Source organism: Coregonus lavaretus (genome assembly GCF_964263955.1).
Source record: "Coregonus lavaretus genome assembly, chromosome: 6".
Taxonomy (NCBI): domain Eukaryota; kingdom Metazoa; phylum Chordata; class Actinopteri; order Salmoniformes; family Salmonidae; genus Coregonus; species Coregonus lavaretus.
The window spans coordinates 50,201,024-50,226,094 of record NC_139993.1 but is presented as its reverse complement, the minus strand read 5'-3'; the positions used below and the strand labels follow the sequence as shown (position 1 = coordinate 50,226,094).

The 25,071-nt window shown below is 43.7% G+C and overlaps 1 protein-coding gene across 4 annotated transcripts in view; it reads left to right on the top strand.

The window, feature by feature from the left end:
• evi5b (ecotropic viral integration site 5b) overlaps positions 1-25,071 on the top strand; it is a 61,855-nt gene that overhangs the window by 13,319 nt on the left and 23,465 nt on the right. For 3 of the 4 annotated variants that reach the window (XM_084163247.1, XM_084163246.1, XM_084163249.1), the window contains exons 2-13: positions 2,036-2,280; positions 6,760-6,949; positions 14,150-14,371; positions 17,580-17,654; positions 18,177-18,302; positions 19,983-20,126; positions 20,498-20,587; positions 20,884-20,981; positions 21,180-21,240; positions 21,435-21,488; positions 22,881-22,913; positions 23,371-23,517. In XM_084163247.1, the coding sequence (XP_084019373.1) occupies positions 2,117-2,280; positions 6,760-6,949; positions 14,150-14,371; positions 17,580-17,654; positions 18,177-18,302; positions 19,983-20,126; positions 20,498-20,587; positions 20,884-20,981; positions 21,180-21,240; positions 21,435-21,488; positions 22,881-22,913; positions 23,371-23,517 (1,404 nt within the window). In that variant the 5' untranslated portion in view covers positions 2,036-2,116. Of the gene's footprint in view, positions 1-2,035; positions 2,281-4,117; positions 4,248-6,759; positions 6,950-14,149; positions 14,372-17,579; positions 17,655-18,176; positions 18,303-19,982; positions 20,127-20,497; positions 20,588-20,883; positions 20,982-21,179; positions 21,241-21,434; positions 21,489-22,880; positions 22,914-23,370; positions 23,518-25,071 lie in introns of those variants that run through there. The other variant, XM_084163248.1, reaches the window with a different exon arrangement.

Here is a 25,071-nt window from a genome sequence, read left to right as displayed (position 1 = left end):
TTAGAGTGGGTTTGTCACCTTTTAATTCAGCTGGACATCATCTGTAAAATACTTTGCTACTTTAAACATCATAAAGGCACATTGCACATTATCTGCTTATCCAATGTTCCTGTAGGCCTATTCCACAGATGGAAAGACATAGCCTAGGCCTACTGTATCATGATGGTAGACATAAAAAATAAACATTTTTAGTCATTTAGCAGACGCTCTTATCCAGAGCGACTTACAGTTAGTGAGTGCATACATTATTTTTATTTTATTTTTCATACTGGCCCCACCTGGGAATCGAACCCACAACCCTGGCGTTGCAAACGCCATGCTCTACCAACTGAGCTACATCCCTGACTATAGTCTATAGTATAGTCCATTGGATCTCATGACCTTCTCACTAGTGGTGTCAGTTTCATTGGATTGAGTGGTGTGCAACCGAATACGTTCACTATGTACAGTGCCTTCAGAAAGTATTCACACCCCTTGACTCTTTCCAAATTTTGTTGTGTTACAGCCTGGATTAAATTGTGATTTTGTGTCACTGGCCTACACACAATACCCCATAATGTCAAAGTGGAATTATGTTTGTAGACATTTTTACAAATGTAATAAAAAATGGTGTTAAGTCAAGTATTCCACCCTTTGTTATGGCAAGCCTAAATAAGTTCAGGAGTAAAACGTTGCTTAACAAGTTGCATGGATTGTTGTTTAACATGATTTTTGAATGACTACCTCATCTCTGTACCCCACACATACAATAATCTGTAAGGTCCCTCAGTCGAGCAGTGAATTTAAAACACAGATTTAACCACGAAGAACAGGGAGGTTTTTCAATACCTCGCAAAAGAAGGGCACCTATTGTTAGATTGGTAAAACATTTTTTTTAAATAAATGAACCTTATGTCCTGAATACAAAGTGTTATGTTTGGGGCAAATCCAACACATCACTGAGTACCACTCTTCATTTTTTCAAGCATGGTTGTGGCTGCATCATGTTATGGGTATGCTTATCATCGGCAAGGACTGGGGAGTTCTTTTTTTATATAAAAATAAACAGAATAGAGTTAAGCACAGGCAAACTCCTAGAGGAAAACCTGGTTCAGTCTGCTTTCTAACACACTGGGAGACAAATTCACCTTTTCATTAGGACAATAACCTAAAACACAAGGCCAATTATACGCTGGAATAGCTTACCAAGATGACTTTGAATGTTCCTGAGTGGCCTAGTTACAGTTTTGACTTAAATCGGCTTGAAAATCTATGGCAAGACTTGAAAATGGCTGTCTAGCAATGATCAACAACCAACTTGACAGAGCTTGGAGAATTTTAAAAAGAATAATGTGCAAATATTCTACAATCCAGGTGTGCAAAGCTCTTAGAGACTTAACCAGAAAGACTCGCAGCTTAATTGCTGCCAAAGGTGATTCTAACATGTATTAACTCAGGAGTCTGAATTCTTATGTAAATGAGATATTTCTGTATTTCATTTTCAATAAATTTGCTAAAATATATAAAAAACATGTTTTCACTTTGTCATTAGGTAGTAAATGTGCATAAATCAGTGAGGGAAAAACATATATTTAATCCATTTTGAATTCAGGCTGTAACACAACACAATGTGGAATAAGTCAAGGGGTCTGTATCAACGACCTACTGAGCCAGTTTGTCTTTCTTCCTTCAAGCTGCTGCTTTTGCATTAACAGTCTGTGAGTGTTTTGTAAATTCTTGATGCACCAGTGTGATGAAGAAGAAAAAGAGGAAGTTAGTCGTTAGATAAAGCATGGATCCACACCAAGAAAAGCCTTACTACACACCAACAGTCACAAATCAGTGTTCAATTCTGTCTAGAGATGGTTGTAAATAGTCTGTTTTGTTCTCTGGCTGTCCAGTGTCCATAACTAAAACATTGCAGGAAAGAAAGCCCAAAATACATAAAACAGACAGAAGGAAGGAAGGAAGTGTACTTGTAAATCCCTCTTACAGCTCACATGCTTCTCTCCACATCTCTCTCTCTTTCTACCTCTCTCGTTCTCCTTCTCCACAGGTGGCGACTGACAAGGTTGCAGGCAAGCTGAGTTCTACTCTCTCATGGGTGAAGAATTCCGTGTCACACACGGTCAGTCAGATGGCTAGCCAGGTGGCCACCTCGTCTAGCCAGGTGGCAACGGTGCCCTCGTCCCTGCAGACCACCACAGCCACCTCCTCCTCCCCGTCCCCCACGTCGGCATCGCCCGCTAAGCTCAGCCCAGATGAACTGGAGCTGCTCGCCAAGCTGGAGGAGCAGAACAGGTGAGCACCAACTATGAATTAATACATTAATTAATCAATGAATCAATCAATCAATCAAGCTCTGTCAACATATGAATACATTTTTGTTCCCTTTCCTCTTTTCATGTACAACATTTGCACTGATTAGACCAGTGACAAAGGCAGTTTTTATATCAATCTTAATTGTTTAGCAATGGAATAACAGCGACAACAGTGACTAACAGTGACAGTGGCTACAAAGGCATTTTCACAGGGATCTAAGTAAAAGTAGGCCTACAGCCACACTGTCTGTCCCTGAAGTGTTCATTAGCTGAAACAAGACGAGTGCATTTGGACTCAACACACCCCACTGCCACTGCTGCCCCCTCCACTCTCCCCCTTTCTCTCCCTCCTGTGGCTCTCAACCTGCTTTTATAAGCAGTCTGAGTGTTGACATGGAAACGAGGAGGCCGGAGAAGTGCAGCAGGGGACTCGCTGAGATGGGCCCTGGTCAAAGGTAGTGCACTATAAAGGGAATAGGTTGCCATTTGGGACGACGACTCAGTACGGCAATCTCAAGTGAAGAAGACTGCAGTCAGAGCCCTGTGAGATGTGGGTGAACTGATCTGTCTGAAGTGTGAGAGCGATGTTCGTGGGGTTGAGATGATGAGCTGTAGTAGTAGGACACATGTTGCAGTTAGTAAAGCTAATACTGGCTGAACTTTCTGCACAGTCTGCTGTGTGGGAGAAGCAGAAGTGAGAATTATATTTGAATAGGTCTGTTTTCCCTATGCTTTATAAAGCTTGTCAATTTGCAAGGCTCTACAGTGCGAGCATAAAGTACCACAGTATGAGTCATACTACTCATAAACCTAGCGGTCAAACAAGGAAATGGTTCCAATCGTTTTTCCACTTCATTTTTCCCCATAGGGGATTTTAGAAACACTTAAGATAAGGGCTGTGTTTCGTGTATGCTTACTCTGGCGTGACGTTTTGATAACCGTGTAAATCTCTCTAGGACAAGGTGACCTTTGCGAATAAAAATAGTCAAGTCAAGTATGAGCATGTGCGAGTTGGGGCTAGAAAAAGTCTGCAGTAACTGTTTTCAAAGTATTTCTGCTGTTTTGATTCATAGCTGCTAATTGTACAAATATATACGAATCCTATAAAGTTTATTAAAGGCCCTGCCTATCCTGTGACTGACAAAAATACCTCATCTGCCACAGCTCACAAAGACCCTCATCCTCATGTCACCCCGATAAAGAGAGCTCATCCCGGGACATTTAGAGCTCTTGTTGCCCCCTTAGAAAAGGCAGTGTTAGGGGTAGGAGGTACAGTCTTGAGGATCATCGTGACTGGGGTTTGAAAATGACTTGTCTACAAAAATGTTACATATTTTTATCAGAGTTTACAACGTTTGATAAGCTTAATCGACTCCCATAGAAAAGTGGTATCCTCCGAACCAACACTGTGTCTTTGAAGAAGTTAGAGAAAGTACACATTCACTGCAGGAAGAATCTTTCAACAAAAGAAACAACAAAAAAACTGTTGTATGATATCACACTGATGTTGATGTTGAAATTCCTTGTTTCTCCCCTTTTTAAATACCAAAATGAAAACGGATGAGAACAAGATTTTTCTATCTTAGTTTTATGTTTAGGCCTAGTTATCCTCTCTTTATGACTGAGCAGGAAGACACTGATCTGCAGGTGCAGCAAAAAGTAGGTTATTATACATCTGTGAGCGCCGAGGGAGAACTTGTGTACTTTGAGATCAATGCAGTATCATAGATACTAATGTAATGCAACACACACACACACGCACGCACACACACACACACAGAGAGAAGGGGAAGGCCTTTGTACTGTGTAAGTTGATAAGACATTTGAGTTTGAGAGAGACGAGTCCCAGACTCAGTTCAGCCAGTTCATTAGGCAAAGGCTGGTAGCTTCTCTGGATCTTCTAACTACACACCAAAGACATGAAGACGGCACCATGAGTTTATCCTGGTAAGCAGCACGAGGATCCTAGCTTCTCCTTCTAGATGCCATGGCTCTCTTCTCATTACCGAGAGGCCATAACTGAGGACAAAGTCTAACTGACATGGATTATTTGGCAACAAACCACATCGTCAGAGCAACTCGTTTAAATAGTTCCTTTGTATCCTCTGTTGTTCCTCCAAGGAATCTCTGTGATTTTCTTCTCTTACTCTGGGTATGCCAAATGTAATTGAGACTGTACTGGATCTTTTCAGTAAATAAAAATGGTTTGATGTATTTTGTTTTGAGCCATCTGTGAGAACACAGCATGGAATGTTTTGTCTACTGGTGAATTATTAGCTGAGGATCAATGACTAGGCTACATTGGGAATTCAGGTTTTCTGTCTGTCACAGTGTGTGCCCAGAATGAACAGTGTATCAACATTTGGAATATATTTCTGAAAATGACATAGTATGATGAAATCTACCAAGGAGAGAGGAACATATTAATATGTGGACGGTTAGTACTTAATCCATGGTTGAAATTGATTGTTCTTTCCATATTCTTTGATTAGGCCTAGGCTACATTTGTTGGTTTAGGCCTACAACTCATATAGACTTTTTAGGTTAGAGGAAAGTTAATCGTTACAGGCCAGTGACTAACCTTATTAATGACCTCAACATTCCCTACCCTTCCTGCTTCCACACAGCCTCTTAAGAGCACACTCAGTGTTATCTTGTATGTTTGCTAGAAGCCATAGGCTGCTACTGCAACCTCTTGTCCTGTTAGGATGGCTAAAGCCTATATCTTAGTAGTGTATTCCCTCACATCCCATTATAGCTGTGATGACATTGGGCTCTGCATTTAGCAACAGCATTGTCACTTTTTTAGGCCTCTCATGATACATGGTCTGGTATCTAGCCTACTGCTTTCTAGATCAGTTGCCATTGAAAGCAAAGCTCTGTGTTAATTAAGCAAGCAGCTATCACTGTTTAAATGATTCCCACAACACAATATTATTCATCTGCAATATTTACTACCTTTCCCAATATGTTGAATGTATGTCCTAACTGTAAAACCCTTGCTGGTGCTGTTCTAGCTGTCCCTGTAACCCAGGCCTACCCTGGCCCCCTTCCTCCTGACCCAAATATGGCTGTAACCCTACCCAGTCTGGGAGCACTCCCAGTGATGTCACCCTGGAGCCAAGAGGCCCAGGCCCTTGTCTTCTTCCGAGATCAGGTTTCTGAGCCTTTGTGTCCCAGCATTGGCCATAGCCTCTTCCCAAATGGCACCCTATTCCCTATGAAGTGCACTACTTTTGACCAGGACTACATAGGGAATAGGTTGCCATTTGGGACATAACTATGGGCTCGTCAGCACTGCACTGTATAGGTTGGGAGGCATGGTTCCCTCTCACAGCCATGGGTCCTGTTCATATGGCAGAAAACAGACTGATACAAGGTCAGTCTGCTGTGAACTTATACATACTCCTGCAGCTTATTCTCACTAACCCACTTTTAGGTATGTTTTCAATCAAATAGATGAGACCAGATGCCATGCAGTTATTTAGGCTGCTTTGTATTGACCCACATTACTGTTGACGTGTTATGGCTTTTTTTAAGGGGTCATGTTTTGGGTTTAGTACAAATGTAGGATCTCATTGAAGTAATAGGTAAACAACTGTCTACGTCCACTTTGCTTTCTGTCACTTGGGACACTTGGGACGTTAATGCAAGTTAAAGGTTCCATGAAATATCAGTCTGACTGAAAAACGTGTTTGGAGTGGACTGTAAAAATACAGTAGTGACCCTGATGTAGATTGATCATGATGGTTGTTCAAGGCTTTACTATCCATGTTCATTACATTTTTGTTTGAGGAAACTGAAACAGAAGTGCTGTGAAAGGATGTGTTGTTCTGCCAACGTTTTTAAGAGATGCACTTTGTCCCTAGTACTGTCTGTAACCCAATTGACCCTACATCTAGGGCTCAGAGCTGTGGCGGCAGCAGGCTTTTCTCCCATCGTCACTGGGGCTGCTGTTGCAGTGGGCTCTCCTTGGCTATGGCTCTGTCATAAAGCTGTAATACATCTCACTGCAAATTCTTCCTTCTTGAATGAGCTTTTCCATTTTTAGCACTGCGCTAGAATTTAGTGGCTTCACCGTCTACCAGTGCCAGCACGATTTGGATAAATGTTCAGCATCTGTTATTGGGCTACTTGCCTCAAGCATTTACCCACAGTGTAAAGTAAACACACACTGCTTTCACTGCCCAAATCAATGTGTTTCTGATCCTTTCTACTGTAAACAGTGACTATATGTATTGACACTAATGAAACGTTTCAGATTGACAGGTTCCGTGTGTTTGTTCTTTACATAAAATTATCTATATCTGTCGTCCATAATGTAATTTGAGCTGCCTTCATTTCCGAACATAAAATGAAATGTTCTCTCATTCAGTCCAAACTCCCAACATAATGTCTCTCATTGGAGATGGTGTATGCCTGAGTAGAATGGTTATGTTGGTTGTGTTTGTCTCTTTAGGTTGCTGGAGACGGACAGTAAGTCACTCCGCTCTGTGAACGGCTCCAGGAGGAACAGCGTCTCCAGCCTGGTGTCCAGCTCCTCTGCCTCCTCCAACCTGTCTCACCTGGAGGAGGACTCTTGGATTCTCTGGGGACGCATCGTTAACGAGTGGGAGGACGTCCGCAAGAAGAATGAGAAGCAGCTCAAGGTGAGTAGTCTCGTGCACCAGACACTTCTGTAAGAGTCAGAGGCAACTCTCTGGAAGAGCCAGTCTCAATTCACTCCCAACCCCTTGGACCTAACCCCTTCCCCTGTGCCCTAACCATAACCCCTTCCCCTGTGCCCTAACCATAACCCCTTCCCCTTGGCCCTACCCCTTCACCCTTCCCATTGGCCCTAAACCTAACCCCTTCCCCTTAGCCCTACCCCTTCACCCTTCCCCTTGGCCCTAACCCCTTCCCCTTGGCCCTAAACATATAGGTGAGAGACTATGGGTGAATCTCAATAATCTGTGCTTGATTCCTCTCGTCCTCGCCTGAATACTTCAGAGTAAAGCAAGAAGAGCATTGGCGGAGAAGATACAAGGTTCCTATGTTCGCTTACTAGCTAGCTACAAGTTGCACAAATATTTGTAATCATTGAAGTTAGTGAATACATTCTGTACAGTACAGCAGTCTCTCTGTTTCCTGGTGTTAATACTAAACTCAGCAAAAAAAGAAACGTCCCTTTTTCAGGACCCTGTCTTTCGAAGATAATTCGTAAAAATCCAAATAACTTCACAGATCTTCATTGTAAAGGGTTTAAACACTGTTTCCCATGCTTGTTCAATTAACCATAAACAATTAATGAACATGCACCTGTGGAACGGTCGTTAAGACACTAACAGCTTACAGACGGTAGGCAATTAAGTTCACAGTTATGAAAACGTAGGACACTAAAGAGGCCTTTCTACTGACAAAAGAAAGATGCCCAGGGTCCCTGCTCATCTGCGTGAACGTGCCTTAGGCATGCTGCAAGTAGGCATGAGGACTGCAGATGTGGCCAGGGCAATAAATTGCAATGTCCGTACTGTGAGACGCCTAAGACAGCGCTACAGGGAGACAGGACGGACAGCTGATCGTCCTCGCAGTGGCAGACCACGGTGTAACAACACCTGCACAGGATCGGTATATCCGAACATCACACCTGCGGGACAGGTACAGGGTGGCAACAACAATTGCCCGAGTTACACCAGGAACGCACAATCCCTCCATCAGTGCTCAGACTGTCCGCAATAGCCTGAGAGAGGCTGGACTGAGGGCTTGTAGGCCTGTTGGAAGGCAGGTCCTCACCAGATATCACCGGCAACAACGTCGCCTATGTGCACAAACCCACCGTCACTGGACCAGACAGGACTGGCAAAAAGTGCTCTCACCAGGGGTGATGGTCGGATTCGCGTTTATCGTCGAAGGAATGAGCGTTAAACCGAGGCCTGTACTCTGGAGCGGGATCGATTTGGAGGTGGAGGGTCCGTCATTGTCTGGGGCGATGTGTCACAGCATCATTGGACTGAGCTTGTTGTCATTGCAGGCAATCTCAACGCTGTGCGTTACAGGGAAGACATCCTCCTCCCTCATGTGGTACCCTTCCTGCAGGCTCATCCTGACATGACCCTCCAGCATGACAATGCCACCAGCCATACTGCTCGTTCTGTGCGTGATTTCCTGCAAGACAGGAATGTCAGTGTTCTGCCATGGCCAGCGAAGAGCCCGGATCTCAATCCCATTGAGCATGTCTGGGACCTGTTGGATCGGAGGGTGAGGGCTAGGGCCATTCCCCCCAGAAATGTCCGGGAACTTGCAGGTGCCTTGGTGGAAGAGTGGGGTAACATCTCACAGCAAGAACTGGCAAATCTGGTGCAGTCCATGAGGAGGAGATGCACTGCAGTACTTAATGCAGCTGGTGGCCACACCAGATACTGACTGTTACTTTTGATGTCTCTCACTGACCCTTACTGTTGTTGTCTTGAATTTACTATGTGAGTTCTGGTCTAAATGTAGTCCTGTTAGTGCTCACTGCCAACTGATTGTGTCTCTCTGGTCGCACAGGGGAAAGTCTGATTACCCATGTCAATGACGTGTCCCTTTTTATAATACATCTGGTTGGTTTCCAGGACCAAGCGTAAACCTGGTCACAGACAAAAAAGCATGCAATGTACAGGACTAGGCTTAATCTGGGTCCAGGAAATGAGTCCTTAATGCACAGTTGTAAATTGGAGGTGCTGTTATGCATTAGTTTTGCATTGTATGTTAAAGTGGTGGAGAACCTTGCACTGGGCCTCGGCTACATGACTAGGGGCTGTTACGGTGACCGTATTACCACAACACAGGCGGTCATGAGTCATGAAGGCAGTCAAATTCCACATGACCGTTTAGTCACGGTAATTAGGCTTCTCCAAGCTCTGAAGCTGCTGATGGTCATTAGTAGCCTACCAAACTTGCCAACTGCCTGGTACTCTGCACTCTATTGTCCCTCTAATCACTCTGACATCAATGCAAATGTATTTGAAAATCTAATCAAACACTTCATGAGAGCCCATGAGCTCATGTTGCGCAACATTTATATAGGCTATGCAATTATGTGAGAAAACAGAGTGATGGTCTCTATTAAAAAGAGGTTCTCATCAGCTTTCTATAGGCTAGGCCTACTATATTTATGGGCGGCAGGTAGCTTAGTGGTTAAGAGCGTTGTGCCAGTAACCGAAAGGTCGCTGGTTCTAATCCCAGAGCCGACTAGGTGAAAAAAATCTGTCGACGTGCCCTTGAGCAAGGCACTAAACCCTAATTGCTCCTGTAAGTCGCTCTGGATAAGAGCGTCTGCTAAATGACAAAAAAATAAAAATATTTTCTCTACATTCCTAATATTAACCACATTGCTTCTCTTTACAACAGGAGTATATCCTACCTGGCTGGCATGAAAATGAACCACGGGAAAAGCGTCCTCCATTAGCTATTTAAGTGCATAGATTACATGTATTTTTTCCCCTGCCCCTGTTTGAGACAGGTGGAAGATAATGGTCCATTCTAAGTCAAAACAATTTTCACACATATATTATTTAGTATATATAATGATAAGATTAAATCAAGAATAGTCTGATGGGTGACAATATTAGCCTATCACTTGTGAATTATGCCCAGCGTAAGGCAAGAAACAATGCCTTTTTTTGCAACTTTTTCTAATCATGGTCGCACACCTCATGTAGCCTAGCCCACAATGGCCACTGGCTGCAAAATGCATGGATTTTTATAGGGGGCATTATGGACACAAAAAGGGGATGACGCCGGGAAATTCGAGGCATTATCAAGTGCTTGTCAAATTGTGAATAATAATATAAATATAAATAAATAATATAATAATAATAAAATAATGAGAGACTGATGAAGTGTGTACAGCCTGCGCAAAAAAAACTAAGCAGAGCTCATGCCTTTCATGCAACTTTTTTCCAATAATCATTAGTCGCATCATGCAAAACATATAGCCCAACGTTTGGAGATCAACTAAAGTTACATGAATAACTCTAAATGAAGCATATAGGAGTATCTATTTATTTGTTAACCGCTTAACACAGAATAGCCGCATGTGCGCACTCCCTCAAATCGTATGGAGAAAAATATTCACCTTTGTTCAATTGTATTCTTCATACTATAAAATAATGCCACAGAATTCTAAGCAAATCTTGTCTGCTAAATGAACTAGTGTTGCCCACGGCCATATGGCATAGCCAGATCAGGACCTGACGTAAGGACAACTCAGAGTATGCTGTTCTGTTCTTCTGAAATAGACTACATTTTCTTTATATCATGTTTCTTTAGACCTGTCTAAAATAAATAATGGATTTATTGTTAAGGTGTAGGCTATTTTACATGGATTTATTATACTGCTGAGTTGACATTGCTCTCTCCTATTGACCTAGTCGAGTGTGTTTCAACTTGCAAGGCAGAAGGAGACTACTAAGCATACTACTTTTCTGTTGCATCAGAAAACTGATATTCTCAATTTAACTTACTAGCGAAGAATTAAATGCATCATATTCTCCCTTTTCCACTAAGGTGCTCCAGAAAAAAAGATAAGCCTCTTAACAATGAGCCTGTCGCAGGCTGCGTCCCAACTGCTACACTATGCCCTACATACTGTATTACTTTTGACCAGAGCCTTAGATGGGGAATAGGGTGCCATTTGGGACATAACACTGAGTGAACACCAACAATAGACTGAGGAGCTTACAGCATAGTGTAGTGACAGACAGAGTAATGGGAGCAGGTCATTTTCCAGGCGGATTTGCAGCTGTTTGCGTTATTCATGAGTTTCCTCTTGCATGTGTGTCTGAGTACCATCCAGTGGAGGGAGTGGGGCTGTGTGTGTGTGTACATTGTAAGAGTGTGTATTGTTTCCATTACAAGGCTGGGACTGTCAAGACTGACCTCAGAGAGAGAGCGAAAGATCCCCTGACCACACACACACTCAAAAGCATGCATGCACACATGGTTGTACGCACACATACTCACACACAAAAACAACAAGTAGCCTACAGACACTACAACTATGCACACACACTAACACACACTCCATCCAGCACCACTGGCCAGTGTTCCCCCTCTGCAGAGGAAATGTCTTAATCGAGTCACATCGGCAGTCATTTACAATAACAAAATTTCACTCTGCACAAGGCCTCACTGACTAGATTATATTTAGTGGTGGAACATTGTATTATAATGACTGTGACTGACTGTGGTACATGCTGTGCTGTGGAGAAAACACACTGGAGCGTAGCAGCACACAGAGACACATGATTGTGTTTGCTCTGAACACCACATTAAATGTTTTCATTCTACGTGGATACCAGTATGTTCCTAAACACACTCAGAAAACAAGGCCTACATATTTTCTGTCAACTCAAATCAAATCAAATTTTATTTGCCACATGAGCCGAATACAACAGGTGTAGACATTACAGTGAAATGCTTACAGTGAGGGAAAAAAGTATTTGATCCCCTGCTGATTTTGTACGTTTGCCCACTGACAAATAAATAATCAGTCTATAATTTTAATGGTAGGTTTATTTGAACAGTGAGAGACAGAATAACAACAAAAAAATCCAGAAAACGCATGTCAAAAATGTTATAAATTGATTTGCATTTTAATGAGGGAAATAAGTATTTGACCCCTCTGTAAAACATGACTTAGTACTTGGTGGCAAAACCCTTGTTGGCAATCACAGAGGTCAGACGTTTCTTGTAGTTGGCCACCAGGTTTGCACACATCTCAGGAGGGATTTTGTCCCACTCCTCTTTGCAGATCTTCTCCAAGTCATTAAGGTTTCGAGGCTGACGTTTGGCAACTCGAACCTTCAGCTTCCTTTCTATGGGATTAAGGTCTGGAGACTGGCTAGGCCACTCCAGGACCTTAATGTGCTTCTTCTTGAGCCACTCCGTTGTTGCCTTGGCCGTGTGTTTTGGGTCATTGTCATCCACGACCCATTTTCAATGCCCTGGCTGAGGGAAGGAGGTTCTCACCCAAGATTTGACGGTACATGGCCCCGTCCATCGTTCCTTTGATGCGGTGAAGTTGTCCTGTCCCCTTAGCAGAAAAACACCCCCAAAGCATAATGTTTCCACCTCCATGTTTTACAGTGGGGATGGTGTTCTTGGGGTCATAGGCAGCATTCCTCCTCCTCCAAACACGGCGAGTTGAGTTGATGCCAAAGAGCTCCATTTTGTTTTCATCTGACCACAACACTTTCACCCAGTTCTCCTCTGAATAATTCAGATGTTCATTGGCAAACTTCAGACGGCCCTGTATATGTGCTTTCTTGAGCAGGGGGACCTTGCGGGCGCTGCAGGATTTCAGTCCTTCACGGCGTAGTGTGTTACCAATTGTTTTCTTGGTGACTATGGTCCCAGCTGCCTTGAGATCATTGACAAGATCCTCCCGTGTAGTTCTGGGCTGATTCCTCACCATTCTCATAATCATTGCAACTCCACGAGGTGAGAACTTGCATGGAGCCCCAGGCCGAGGGAGATTGACAGTTCTTTTGTGTTTCTTCCATTTGCGAATAATCGCACCAACTGTTGTCACCTTCTCACCAAGCTGCTTGGCGATGGTCTTGTAGCCCATTCCAGCCTTGTGTAGGTCTACAATCTTGTCCCTGACATCCTTGGAGAGCTCTTTGGTCTTGGCCATGGTGGAGAGTTTGGAATCTGATTGATTGCTTCTGTGGACAGGTGTCTTTTATACAGATAACAAGCTGAGATTAGGAGCACTCCCTTTAGGAGCACACTCTTAATCTCAGCTCGTTACCTGTATAAAAGACACCTGGGAGCCAGAAATCTTTCTGATTGAGAGGGGATCAAATACTTTTTTCCCTCACTGTACTTACAAGCCCTTAACCAACAATGCATTAAAAAAAATTAAGTTAAGTAAAACAAATAAAAGCAAATAACTAAAGAGGAGCAGTAAAATAAAATAACAGTAGGGAGGCTATATACAGGGGGGTACCGGTGCAGAGTCAATGTGCGGGGGCACTGGCTAGTCGAGGTAATTGAGGTAATATGTACATGTGGGTAGAGTTAAAGTGACTATGCATAAATAATAGACAGAGTAGCAGCAGCGTAAATTAGGGGGATTGGGGGGGCAGTGCAAATAGTCAGGGTAGCCATGATTAGCTGTTCAGGAGTCTTATGGCTTGGGGGTAGAAGCTGTTGAGAAGCCTTTTGGACCTAGACTTGGCGCTCCGGTACCGCTTGCTGTGCGGTAGCAGAGAGAACAGTCTATGACTAGGGTGGCTGGAGTCTTCGACAATTTTGAGGGCCTTCCTCTGACACCGCCTGGTATAGAGGTCCTGGATGGCAGGAGGCTTGGCCCCAGTGTTGTACTGGGCCGTACGCACTACCCTCTGTAGTGCCTTGTGGTCGGAGGCCGAGCAGTTGCCATACCAGGCGGTGATGCAACCAGTCAGGATGCTCTCGATGGTGCAGCTGTATAACTTTTTGAGGATCTGAGGACCCATGCCAAATCTTTTCAGTCTCCTGAGGGGGAATAGGCTGTTGTCATGTTACGTTAATGATTAGGGATAGCCTAGTTCAGCAAAACTATTTATATACTTTGAAAGCAATCTGTAGACAAGGTCGGGTAAACTGAAAACCACACTTTGGTTTAGCCACTGACACCAATTGGTAATATTAGCATTTTCAAACTAAAGTAAATACTGATTTATATTTTTGGTCCATGCTATCAGGGATCCTTGGGATGTCCCTACCCCATTGAAGTTGAAATGTAAAATGGTTAAGGTTAGGTAAGGGTTATGTTTAGGGTAGGAACGGCCCAAGGATCCCGAATAGCACTGACCAATATTTTTCTTCTCTCCAAACAGGATCAGGTCAGAAAAGGGATCCCCCATCACTTCCGAGCGATAGTATGGCAGTTGCTATGCAACGCCCAGAACATGCCTATCAAAGACCAGTACTCTGAGCTGCTGAAGATGACATCACCATGTGAGAAGCTGATTCGCCGGGACATCGCCCGGACGTATCCTGAGCATGACTTCTTTAAGGAGGACAGCTTGGGACAGGAAGTACTCTTCAATGTTATGAAGGTGAATGCATCATAGGTTTTTTTTTTTATTACGGAAAATTCCCACGAGAGAATCCTCAAACCCGGAACTCTTCAACCAGGATTTTTGAAAAGTTACCGGAATTTTGCAACCCTAGTGCTTTGTTTGAAACCTATACCCGCAACAGATTGCTTTAGTGTGCTCTGGAGTTGGTTTAGCTGTTAGCGCTGGCGCCTTCAGCACATACAGGTAACTGCCAAAATAATGACAACACTTGAGTAAATTAGGGATACAAAGTACTGTATATTGAAAGCAGGTGCTTCCACACAGGTGTGGTTCCTGAGTTAATTAAACAATTAATATCCCATGCTTAAGGTCATATATAGAAATGCTGGGCAGGCCATTATTTTGGCTACCATGGCTGTGCCCCCCATAGGATGGCAATGCCCCCATCCACAGGGCACAAGTAATATCTGAATGGTTTGATGAGCATGAAAACGATGTAAACCATATGCCATGGCCGTCTCAGTCACCAGATCTCAACCTAGTTGAACACTTATGGGAGATTCTGGCGCGGCGTTTGAGACAGCGTTTTCCACCACCATCAACAAAACACCAAATGATAGAATTTCTTGTGGAAGAATGGTGTCGCATCCCTCCAATAGAGTTCCAGACACTTGTAGAATCTTGAAGCTGTTCTGGCTCATGGGAAAGGAGGGATACCTAGTCAGTTGCACAACTGAATGCATTCAAATGAAATGTGTCTTCTGCATTTAACCCAAAGGTGCGGGGGGCTGCCTTAATCGACATCCACATAATCAGCGCCCGGGGATAAGTTGTTGTGGGGGTTAACTGCCTTGCTCAAGGGCAGAACAGCAGATGGTGGCCCACCCTATTAAGACACTTTAGGTTGGTGTTTCCTTTATTTTGCCAGTTACCTGTATATAATATACTTAACTGGAATGAATCCTGGTCCTGTCTTTCGACACATCTTTCCTGTCTGTCTCCTACAATCTGTCCTATTAGCCTGGTCCCAGATCTGTTTGTGCTCTTGGCAGGATAGCACAAACAGACTGGCAATCAGTTTACGGTCCTGTCAATAGAAGATGAAGAACAATATTGCATTAGAGCTGCTTATTTTATTCTTCAACCAGAGGCAGAATTGTTCAAGAAAAGCTGTTTCTCAAATAAAATTCAATGTTATTTGTCACATGCGCTGAACACAACAGGTGTAGACCAACAGGTGTAGACATTGAAACTCTTTCCCAACGATGCATAAATAAGAAAGAAAATACACAATATATACATAAGTATGTGGACACCCCTTCAAATTAGTGGATTCGGCTATTTCAGCCACACCCGTTGCTGACCGGTGTATAAAATTGAGCACACAGCTATGCAATCTCCATAGACAAACATTGGCAGTAGAATGACCTTACTGAAGAGCTCAGTGACTTTCAATGTGGCACCGTCATAGGATGCCACCTTTCCAACAAGTCAGTTCGTAACATTTCTGCCTTGCTAGAGCTGCCCCGGTCAACTGTAAATGCTGCTATTGTGAAGTGGAAACGTCTAGGAGCAACAATGGCTCAGCCGCGAAGTGGTAGGCCACACAAGCTCACAGAACGGGACAGCTTGTCGCGACCGGGAGACCCATGGGGCGGCGCACAATTGGCCCAGCGCCGTTCAGGGTAGGGGAGGGTTTGGCCGGCAGGGATGTTCTTTTCCCATCGCGCACTAGTGACTCCTGTGGCGGGCCGGGCGCAGTGCACGCTGACTCGGTCGCCAGGTGTACGGTGTTCCCTCCGGCACATTGGTGCGGCTGGCTTCCGGGTTAAGCGGGCACTGTGTCAAGAAGCAGTGTGGCTAGGTTGGGTTGTGTTTCGGAGGACGCACGACTCGACCTTTGCCTCTCCCGTGTCCATATGGGAGTTGCAGCGATGGGATAAGACCGTAACTACCAATTGGATACCACGAAATTGGGGAGAAAACGGGGGTAAAATACCAACAAAATAAAAGAACGGGACCGCTGAGTGTTGAAGCGATTTAACAAATCGTCTGTCCTCGTTTGCAACACTCACGAGTTCCAAACTGCCTCTGGAAGCAACGTCAGCTCAAGAACTGTTCGTCGGCAGCTTCATGAAATGGGTGTCCATGGCCAAGCAGCTGCACACAAGCCTGAGATCACCATGCGCAATGCCAAGCGTCGGCTGGAGTAGTGTAAAGCTCGCCGCCATTGGACTCTGGAGCAGTGGAAACGCGTTCTCTGGAGTGATGAATTACGCTTCACCATCTGGCAGTCCGATGGACGAATCTGGGTTTGGTGGATGCCAGGAGAACACTACCTGCCCGACTGCGTAGTGCCAACAGTAAAGTTTGGTGGAGGAGGAATAATGGTCTGGGGCTGTTTTTCATGGTTCCGGCTAGGCCCCTTAGTTCCAGTGAAGGGAAATCTTAACTCTCCAGCATACAATGACATTCTAGACGATTCTGTGCTTCCAACTTTGTGGCAACAGTTTGGGCAAGGCCCTTTCCTGTTTCAGCATGACAATGCCACCATGCACAAAGCGAGGTCCATACAGAAATGGTTTGTCGAGATCGGTGTGGAAGAACACCTTTGGGATGAATTGGAAGACTGGCTTAATCAGTGCCCAACCTCATTAATGCTCTTGTGGCTGAATGGAAGCAAGTCCACGCAGCAATGTTCCAACATCTAGTGGAAAGCCTTCCCAGAAGAGTGGAGGCTGTTATAGCAGCAAAGGGGGGACCAACGTATTAATGCCCATGATTTTGGAACATGTGTCCACATACCTTTTGTAGTGTATATAAAAAATGGAAACACAATAGTTCTCAATACAATGGAGTTGTACAGTAGGTTCAGGGTGCAGAATTTAAATGGAGTCAATAGCCCTACTTGGTGCTGAATGCAGGGCTTGAATGCAGGGCTTGAATGCAGGGCATGAATACAGCTTGAATACAGGGCATGAACACAGATTGAATACAGGGCAGAAAGTGTTGAGTCCACAGTTACACCTTGATCATGGAAAACCGTAGCTGGACAGTTTCTTATCTAGACCCAGGCTGCGTCCCAAATGGCACTCTATCCCCTATATATTGCATTACTTTTTGTCAAAAGTAGTGCACTATGTAGGGAATAGGTTGCCATTTGGGAATTGAGTTGCAGCCCCAAGTGCTTAGCTCTCCTCTCATGACCATGATCCGAGGTCACTTCCTGTTCCTGTTGTCGTAGGCCTACTCTCTGGTGGACCGGGAGGTCGGCTACTGTCAGGGAAGTGCTTTCATCGTCGGACTGCTGCTCATGCAGGTAATAATGATACTGTCTACCCCCCCCCCACACACACACACACACACACACACACACACACACACACACACGCTGTCTACCCCATAGCCTCACTCACATAGAAACATGCTGTGTCATGGGTCACATGCAGCCTGCCACTACACACATTGACAAAGACTCATTATATTGATCAGAGTACATTTTCTGAGAGAGAACTGTGTACTGAGAGTTCATGTGATTAACTGATTAATGTGTATTTTATGTATATGAGGAAGACATGTTTTGTTGATGGTTTAATTAAATTGTGAAGTCTCTAAGGGCTGGTTTCCCAGACACAAATTAAGCCTAGTCCTGGACAAAAAAAACTCAATTGAAGGGATATTTTAGTCTAGGGCTTAATCTGTGTCCGTGAAAACCGCCCTAAATCGGTGTGGGTGTGTCTGTCCTCTAGTCTAGATGGTGTTTGAAGAAGTATTTTGTTGAAGGTTAAGTAATCTGCTTGATGATCTCTAAGTGTTGTTTGGTGTGTGTCCCTGTCACCAGATGCCAGAAGAGGAGGCGTTCTGTGTGTTTGTGAAACTGATGCAGGACTATAGACTGAGAGAACTGTTCAAACCCAGTATGGCTGAGCTGGGACTCTGCATGTACCAGTTTGAGTGTATGATCCAGGTAAGACCTGGCGTGGGTTCGAAACACGATTGAATGAATGACAAACCTTTACAGAGCAATATTGATGCACAGTTAGACTGTCCTTAGAATTTACATTTTTACATTTACATTTTTTAGTCATTTAGCAGACGCTCTTATCCAGAGCGACTTACAGTTAGTGAATACATATCTTTTTTTTTTATACTGGCCCCCCGTGGGAATCGAGCCCACAACCCTGGCGTTGCAAACGCCATGCTCTATCAACTGAGCTACATCCCTGCCGGCCATTCCCTCCCCTACCCTGGACAACGCTGGGCCAATTGTGCGCCGCCCATGAGTCTCCCGGTCGCGGCCGGCTGCGACAGAGCCTGGATTCGAACCAGGATCTCAAATGGCACAGTTAGCACTGCGATGCAGTGCCTTAGACCACTGCGCCACTCAGGAGACTTATGTTAGAATGTTGATTTACTGAGACAATATCATGAATAACAATTTTATATTTAAAAAAATAGCAGACGCTCTTATCATGACAATCAGTCACTGTCATGATGGGTCATACAAGGCATTCGGAAAATATTCAGACCCTTTGACTTTTTCCACATTTTGTTACGTTACAGCCTTATTCTAAAATCGATTCAATTGTTTATTCCCCTTCATCAATCTACACACAATACCCCATAATGACAAAGAAAAAAACAGGTTTTTAGCAATTTTTGCAAATGTACAAAAAAAAAACAACTGACCAGATAATCTTGTTTTTTATGGTCTGGCCACTCTACTATAAAGGCCTGATTGGTGGAGTGCTGCAGAGATGGTTGTCCTTCTGGAAGGTTCTCCCATCTCCACAGAGGAACTCTGGAGCTCAGTCAGAGTGACCATTGGGTTCTTAGTCACCTCCCTGACCAATGCTCTTCTCCCCTGATTGCTCAGTTTGGCCAGGCGGCAAGCTCTAGGAAGAGTCTTTGGTTCCAAACTTCTTCCATTTAAGAATGATGGAGCCCACTGTGTTCTTGGGGACCTTCAATGCTGCAGACATTTTTTGGTACTCTTCCCCAGATCTGTGCCTCGACACAATCCTGTCTCGGAGCTCTACGGACAATTCCTTCGACCTCATGGCTTGGTTTTTGCTCTCCAAAATGGAAACACAATAGTTCTCAATACAATGGAGTTGTACAGTAGGTTCATGGTGCATAATTTAAATGGAGTCAGTAGCCCTGCTTGGTGCTGAATGCAGGGCATGAATACAGGGCATGAATACAGATTGAATACAGGGCAGTCCACAGTTACACCTTGATCCTGGGAAACCTTAGATGGACAGTGTCTCATCTAGACCCAGGCTTATATAGACAGGTGTGTGCCTTTCCAAATCATGTCCAATCAATTGAATTTACCACAGGTGGACTCCAATCAAGTTGTAGAAACATCTCAAGGATGATCAATGAAAACAGGATGCACCTGAGCTCAATTTCGAGTCTCATAGCGAAGGGTCTGAATACTTATGTAAATTCTAAAAACCTGTTTTCACTTTGTCATTATGGGGTATTGTGTGTAGATTGATGAGGGGAAATATTATGTAATATACATTTTAGAATAAGTCTGTAACGTAACAAAATGTGTAAAAAGTTATGTGTTTTAATATATTATTTATCTCTCTCTCTCTCTCTCTCTCTCTTTCTCCCAACATCCCCCTCTCTCCTTCAGGAACTTCTCCCAGACCTCCATGTCCACTTCCAGGCCCAGAGTTTCCACACCTCTATGTATGCTTCTTCCTGGTTCCTCACGATCTTCCTCACCTCATTCCCTCTCCCTGTTGCCACCAGGATCTTTGATATCTTCATGTTAGAGGTGAGTCCAGTTAGGTGCAATCCTCATCCCTCAACTGTATACCAAAACAAGTGGCACGGCTGCCATTTTGCTGAAAACAAATCTCAGATTGTAGCTTTAAAGAACATTTCTGATTTACTCATGTTTGACAATCTACTTCAAGTGAGTCCAGAATATAGTTTGTATTACAGCAAACACAACGGGCTGTGAGTAAATGCAAGCAATTGGCACCCTCTGGTGGCCTTGGCCAAAAGGACATAACGTAAAATCTTGTGGACTAAAATTCAATTTCACCTCGGTAACGCAGTGCATCTTTTGTCGTAGGGTCTGAAGATAGTGTTCCGTGTGTTACTAGATAATGTAATGCTATGATCATGCAATGCTTGTCTCAGGGTCTAGAGATAGTGTTCCGTGTGGGGCTGGCCATCCTACAGATGAACCAGGCAGAACTCATACAGCTCGATATGGAGGGAATGTTACAGGTATGACTGAGCAGCCATAACCATTGGAATAACAACTCTGTCTGAGTTAATGCACACAATTATCAATTCAATATACTTTTTTCATCCCTGAGGGGCAAATGTTACTAGCAGGCATAAAATACATAATCTGGTCCCAGATCTGTTTGTTCTGTCGTGACAATGACCATAAGAGTTGGCATAAACTGATCTGGGACCAGGCAATGGGATACAGATTGAAAGACAAACACACTTGAAGTTGCTTTATTTGAGCATGTCTGTCTGGTACTCACCCATCGTCTTTCCCTGCTCTGCTGTAGTACTTTCAGAGGGTAATTCCCCACCAGCTGGAAAGTGGACCAGACAAGGTCATCCTGGCTGCTTATAACGTCAAGTACAATGCCAAGAAGATGAAGAAGTGAGTAGTACGCTTCTGCTTGCTCTCTGGGGTCTAGGCCGGGTTACTGTAAAAGCACGTCTGTGACAACTGCAGATGTAATTGATTGATTTGGCCCTTGAGCTGTCATGGCAACAGTAGTTACTGGAGATGGATGCTTGCTGCAAGTACAAGTGGTGCCAGTGCTCTGTATTGATGCTGTATAACTCCTGTTTTCAGGTTAGAAAGGGAATACACTGCAATCAAAACTAAGGAGATGGAGGAGCAGGTGGAGATTAAGGTGAGTGGTGGAGTTTTTAGTTTGGCCGTATTACCCATGCACTCTTATAGTCATCACATCAGTACAGCTCCATTTGATCATTATAAGCGGTTGATCACTATAACCGCCCTCCCTAAGTTGAGTGCACTGTACTTAAAAACCCAGTTGTGTATGATGTTTGGAATAATGATCTTTTGTGTGTCCTTGTTTTGCAGAGGTTGCGCACAGAGAACAGACTGCTGAAACAGAGGATAGACACACTGGAGAAAGTGAGTGAAAAGGAGGAGTTGAAAGAGGTTGTTACAAGTTGAACCGTGGCACTCCTTGCCATCCTATGTCATGACACCAGTCATAATAATAAGCCATATTATACCAGTGGACCCTTGTCGTGGCTATTCACACAACAAGACCATAACCCCCCCTACATACATTAACCCATCAAGTACTTGTTCATGCATCATGTGTCTCTCGTTGGTCACTAAAGACACATGGCAGAGTTGTTGTTACTAACTGGGCTGTGCTGGTGTGGGCTGTCTGTCCAATGTCCAATCACTGACGGGGAGAATGAGTGTTGTCAGTGTGTATCTTATTGGATAAAGGGATCCTAGTTGGCTTTGGAATGCAGGTCTTCCATTGAGATGCATGTCTCAGTCTTGAGATCCACACTCAGGACCAGGTAAGTCAAACTCTAAAACTGTAGCGGGCTGTGGAGCTCCACAAGGCTACATTCTGGGGCTCTTTGTAATTCCACCGGACACTAACTAACTAAAGCTGTAACTGTAATACGCTTGATGGGACTCACTGTGAGAGTGATGGTTGTACACTCTAAGATGATGCAGAGGAGCACTGCATGCCAGAGTACACGGCTGCCGTTGTTACGCATGTTGTTTGGATCGTCCGCTGTGTTTGTCAGAGCACAAAGATACAGGCATTGCCAGGACTGGTCAGAGCACCAGGACGCCATGAATGCGGCCTGGGCAGAGGACAGCCTCCGTATCTGTCCCAAACGACCAGGCTCTGTCTGGGACATAACCACTCACTCATATCACAGTATCGCTTCAAACAACAGGATGCAACTTCATACCCAAAATATTAACTGGAATGACTCAAAAGCTTCTAAAACGTAACCGTGTGGCACGAACCTAAAAAAGCATGGCTTCATCTAAACAACTGTTATTGTGCTGTTTATGGCTAACTTCTAATGCTGCTTTTCCTCTTAGCCCTTTTTAGCCTTATTATTCTGCTTTGCCTGTCTGAAACTCATCACCATGTTGTCTGTCTTACCACCACCACCTAATTCTAATTTTTACCCCCCACAACCTTATCACAGCGACTTATCATCACCACCACCCTTGAAGACCATGTTCCTTTACTACCTCCGAAACTGGCTCAATTACTAAGACACTATGGGGCGAATCCTAACTCCTCCCATTGACATCAATGCATGCATGGCTAAGTGAAAATAAACTGAAGTGGAAGTTAGGATTTGTCTCAAATTGTTAATTAATTACGTATAGACTTAATCGGTTGCCAAAATGATGGAGGAAGGACAATGAATATTGAATTTCCCTTTTAAAACAAAATCAAGTGTTTTGTCAATTTATTTAGGTTATAACTGTGTGTTATTTGGTCTCTCTCTTGTGGATATTTCTGTTTTGTAGGAAAGTGCTTCCTTGGCAGATAGATTGATCCAGGTATAAACTTTATTTTCTCCTCCTTTACCCCCCCACCCACCCCTCACGTTGCACTTTTCACCTCTCAGATTTCTCTCTATCTCAACATAGCTTTTGCATGCTCATAATTTTACCTTTAAATGATGGCACAATAAATTGTTTTTTGATTACAGTATTTTTTAAATCAATTAATGTAAAATGAGGACATTGAAATCAGATCGCTTTGGCTAAAACTAATCACCCATAACAGCATGCCCAAGTATCTCGAACCATGCCAAAATATAAAATGCTTAGAGCTATCAATCAGAGTCAACCAATGAGACTCAATCAAAAACATTTGCAGAGAAATAAAACGGCATGCGTTTCAAAACTACCAATCCCACTTTTATATAATCTTTGATTTGCCCGTCCCTTCCGTCCATCCCACCCCCGTGGTGCTCCCTGCTCATCCTACCCCTCGGTTGGTTATGTCCTAAAGGGACAAGTGACGCGTGCCCAGGAGGCAGAGGAGACCTACCTGGTCATGCGGGAGCTGGCCACGGTCAGGCAGCAGAGCGGAGAGGCCACAGCTCAGCTGGAGCTAGCACAGAGCACCATCAGGGAACTCCAGCAGAGACCCCTATTGGTAAGGAGTAGCACAGTGCTCAAGTTGAAGGTCCAGTATGGCTCAGTTGGTAGGTGATCAGGGGCGTCATGCACCCCACACATCTGAGGGGGCACAATGTGAGGATGGCTGTGAGGATAAGCTTAATTCTATGTAAAAAATATGTATTTTTCTGCATATCTAAGCATACCTCTTGAGCTGTCTGTATCCTCCTGACTGGTGGTAATTTTTTTTAAAGAAACAAAAAATGCTTCTCTGCTAAAATCTAGGCAAAAGATTGAAAGGAATGTGAGTCTTATTCAGTACATTTACTAATTGCTTGCTTTTCTAAAGTCTACCAACCTTGCCAGTAGCAAGCTAGCTAATCTAACTTGATTTATAGTCTGAAATGGCTTCTTCTTGGTAGCCAGTTATGAGGTCGGGAGATAGGTTCCCAATCTGGGCTAGTTAAAGCCAACTTCATATATTTGATAGGTGGCTAGTAGTATTACAGAGAAACAACCAAAATATATTTTTGTATTTTATTTTAAACAGGGCAGATCTGATGGGGAACGTGCACCTGTGCCGCCTATGGGCATGATGCCTCTGGTGGTGATGGAAAAGCAAGAGACACATTTTTAGTATGTGAATGTATGTACTCCCTGTACTGTAAATTGTTTTGGATTAAAGCGCCTTCTAAATGGCACTTATTACAGTGCCCCCAATGGGAGGGAGGATCACCAGGCCTGGCCAATTGAAATGTGTACGTTGCTTAGCAACAAAACTGCAGTCAGTGATGGTGACAGTGGATATGGATTCTCCCTACCTCTCCACTACAGAACACACTCGCTGTCTCGCACTCTCTCACTATACATAATGATCCTGTTTGCATGCATGACTTCAAATCGGGACATGCTGTTTGACGCAGTGCAGCTACCTTTTTCAGTCATTAACATACTCCCAGGAACGGATTCATGAATTTATAAGCATCTGATGTATGGGTGTTCAATGGATGGTACCCCAGCCAGCAGGACCCTCTCTTGGTGCTGTATATCCATTGGCCAAACATACCCTTTTAATATTGATAAGGTGAAACATGTTGAGATGATAATGTCTGCACTGCAGGGAATGAAGCAGTGTTTTACATAATGTGCTGCTATATCCATAAAACATTTATAATGAGTTGGAAGAGGGAAGCTCATTTGTTGTCCTCTGTGGAAATCAACAGTGAAATTGAGAATATGTTTTTGAAAGTGAAGTGCCATACTACTTGGTGTATTTTAGAGAGGTTGTTAACGGTGAGCAGTTGAACAAGATACTACAGTACAATACTACAGTATGTTTGATATACACTACCGGTCAAAAGTTTTAGAACACCTACTCATTCAAGAGTTTCTTTATTTTTACAATTTTCTACATTGTAGAATAATAGTGAAGACATCAAAACTATGAAATAACACATATGGAATCATGTAGTAACCAAAAGTGTTAAACAAATCAACATATATTTTATATTTGAGATTCTTCAAATAGCCACCCTTTGCCTTGATGACAGCTTTGCACACTCTTGGCATTCTCTCAACCAACTTCATGAGG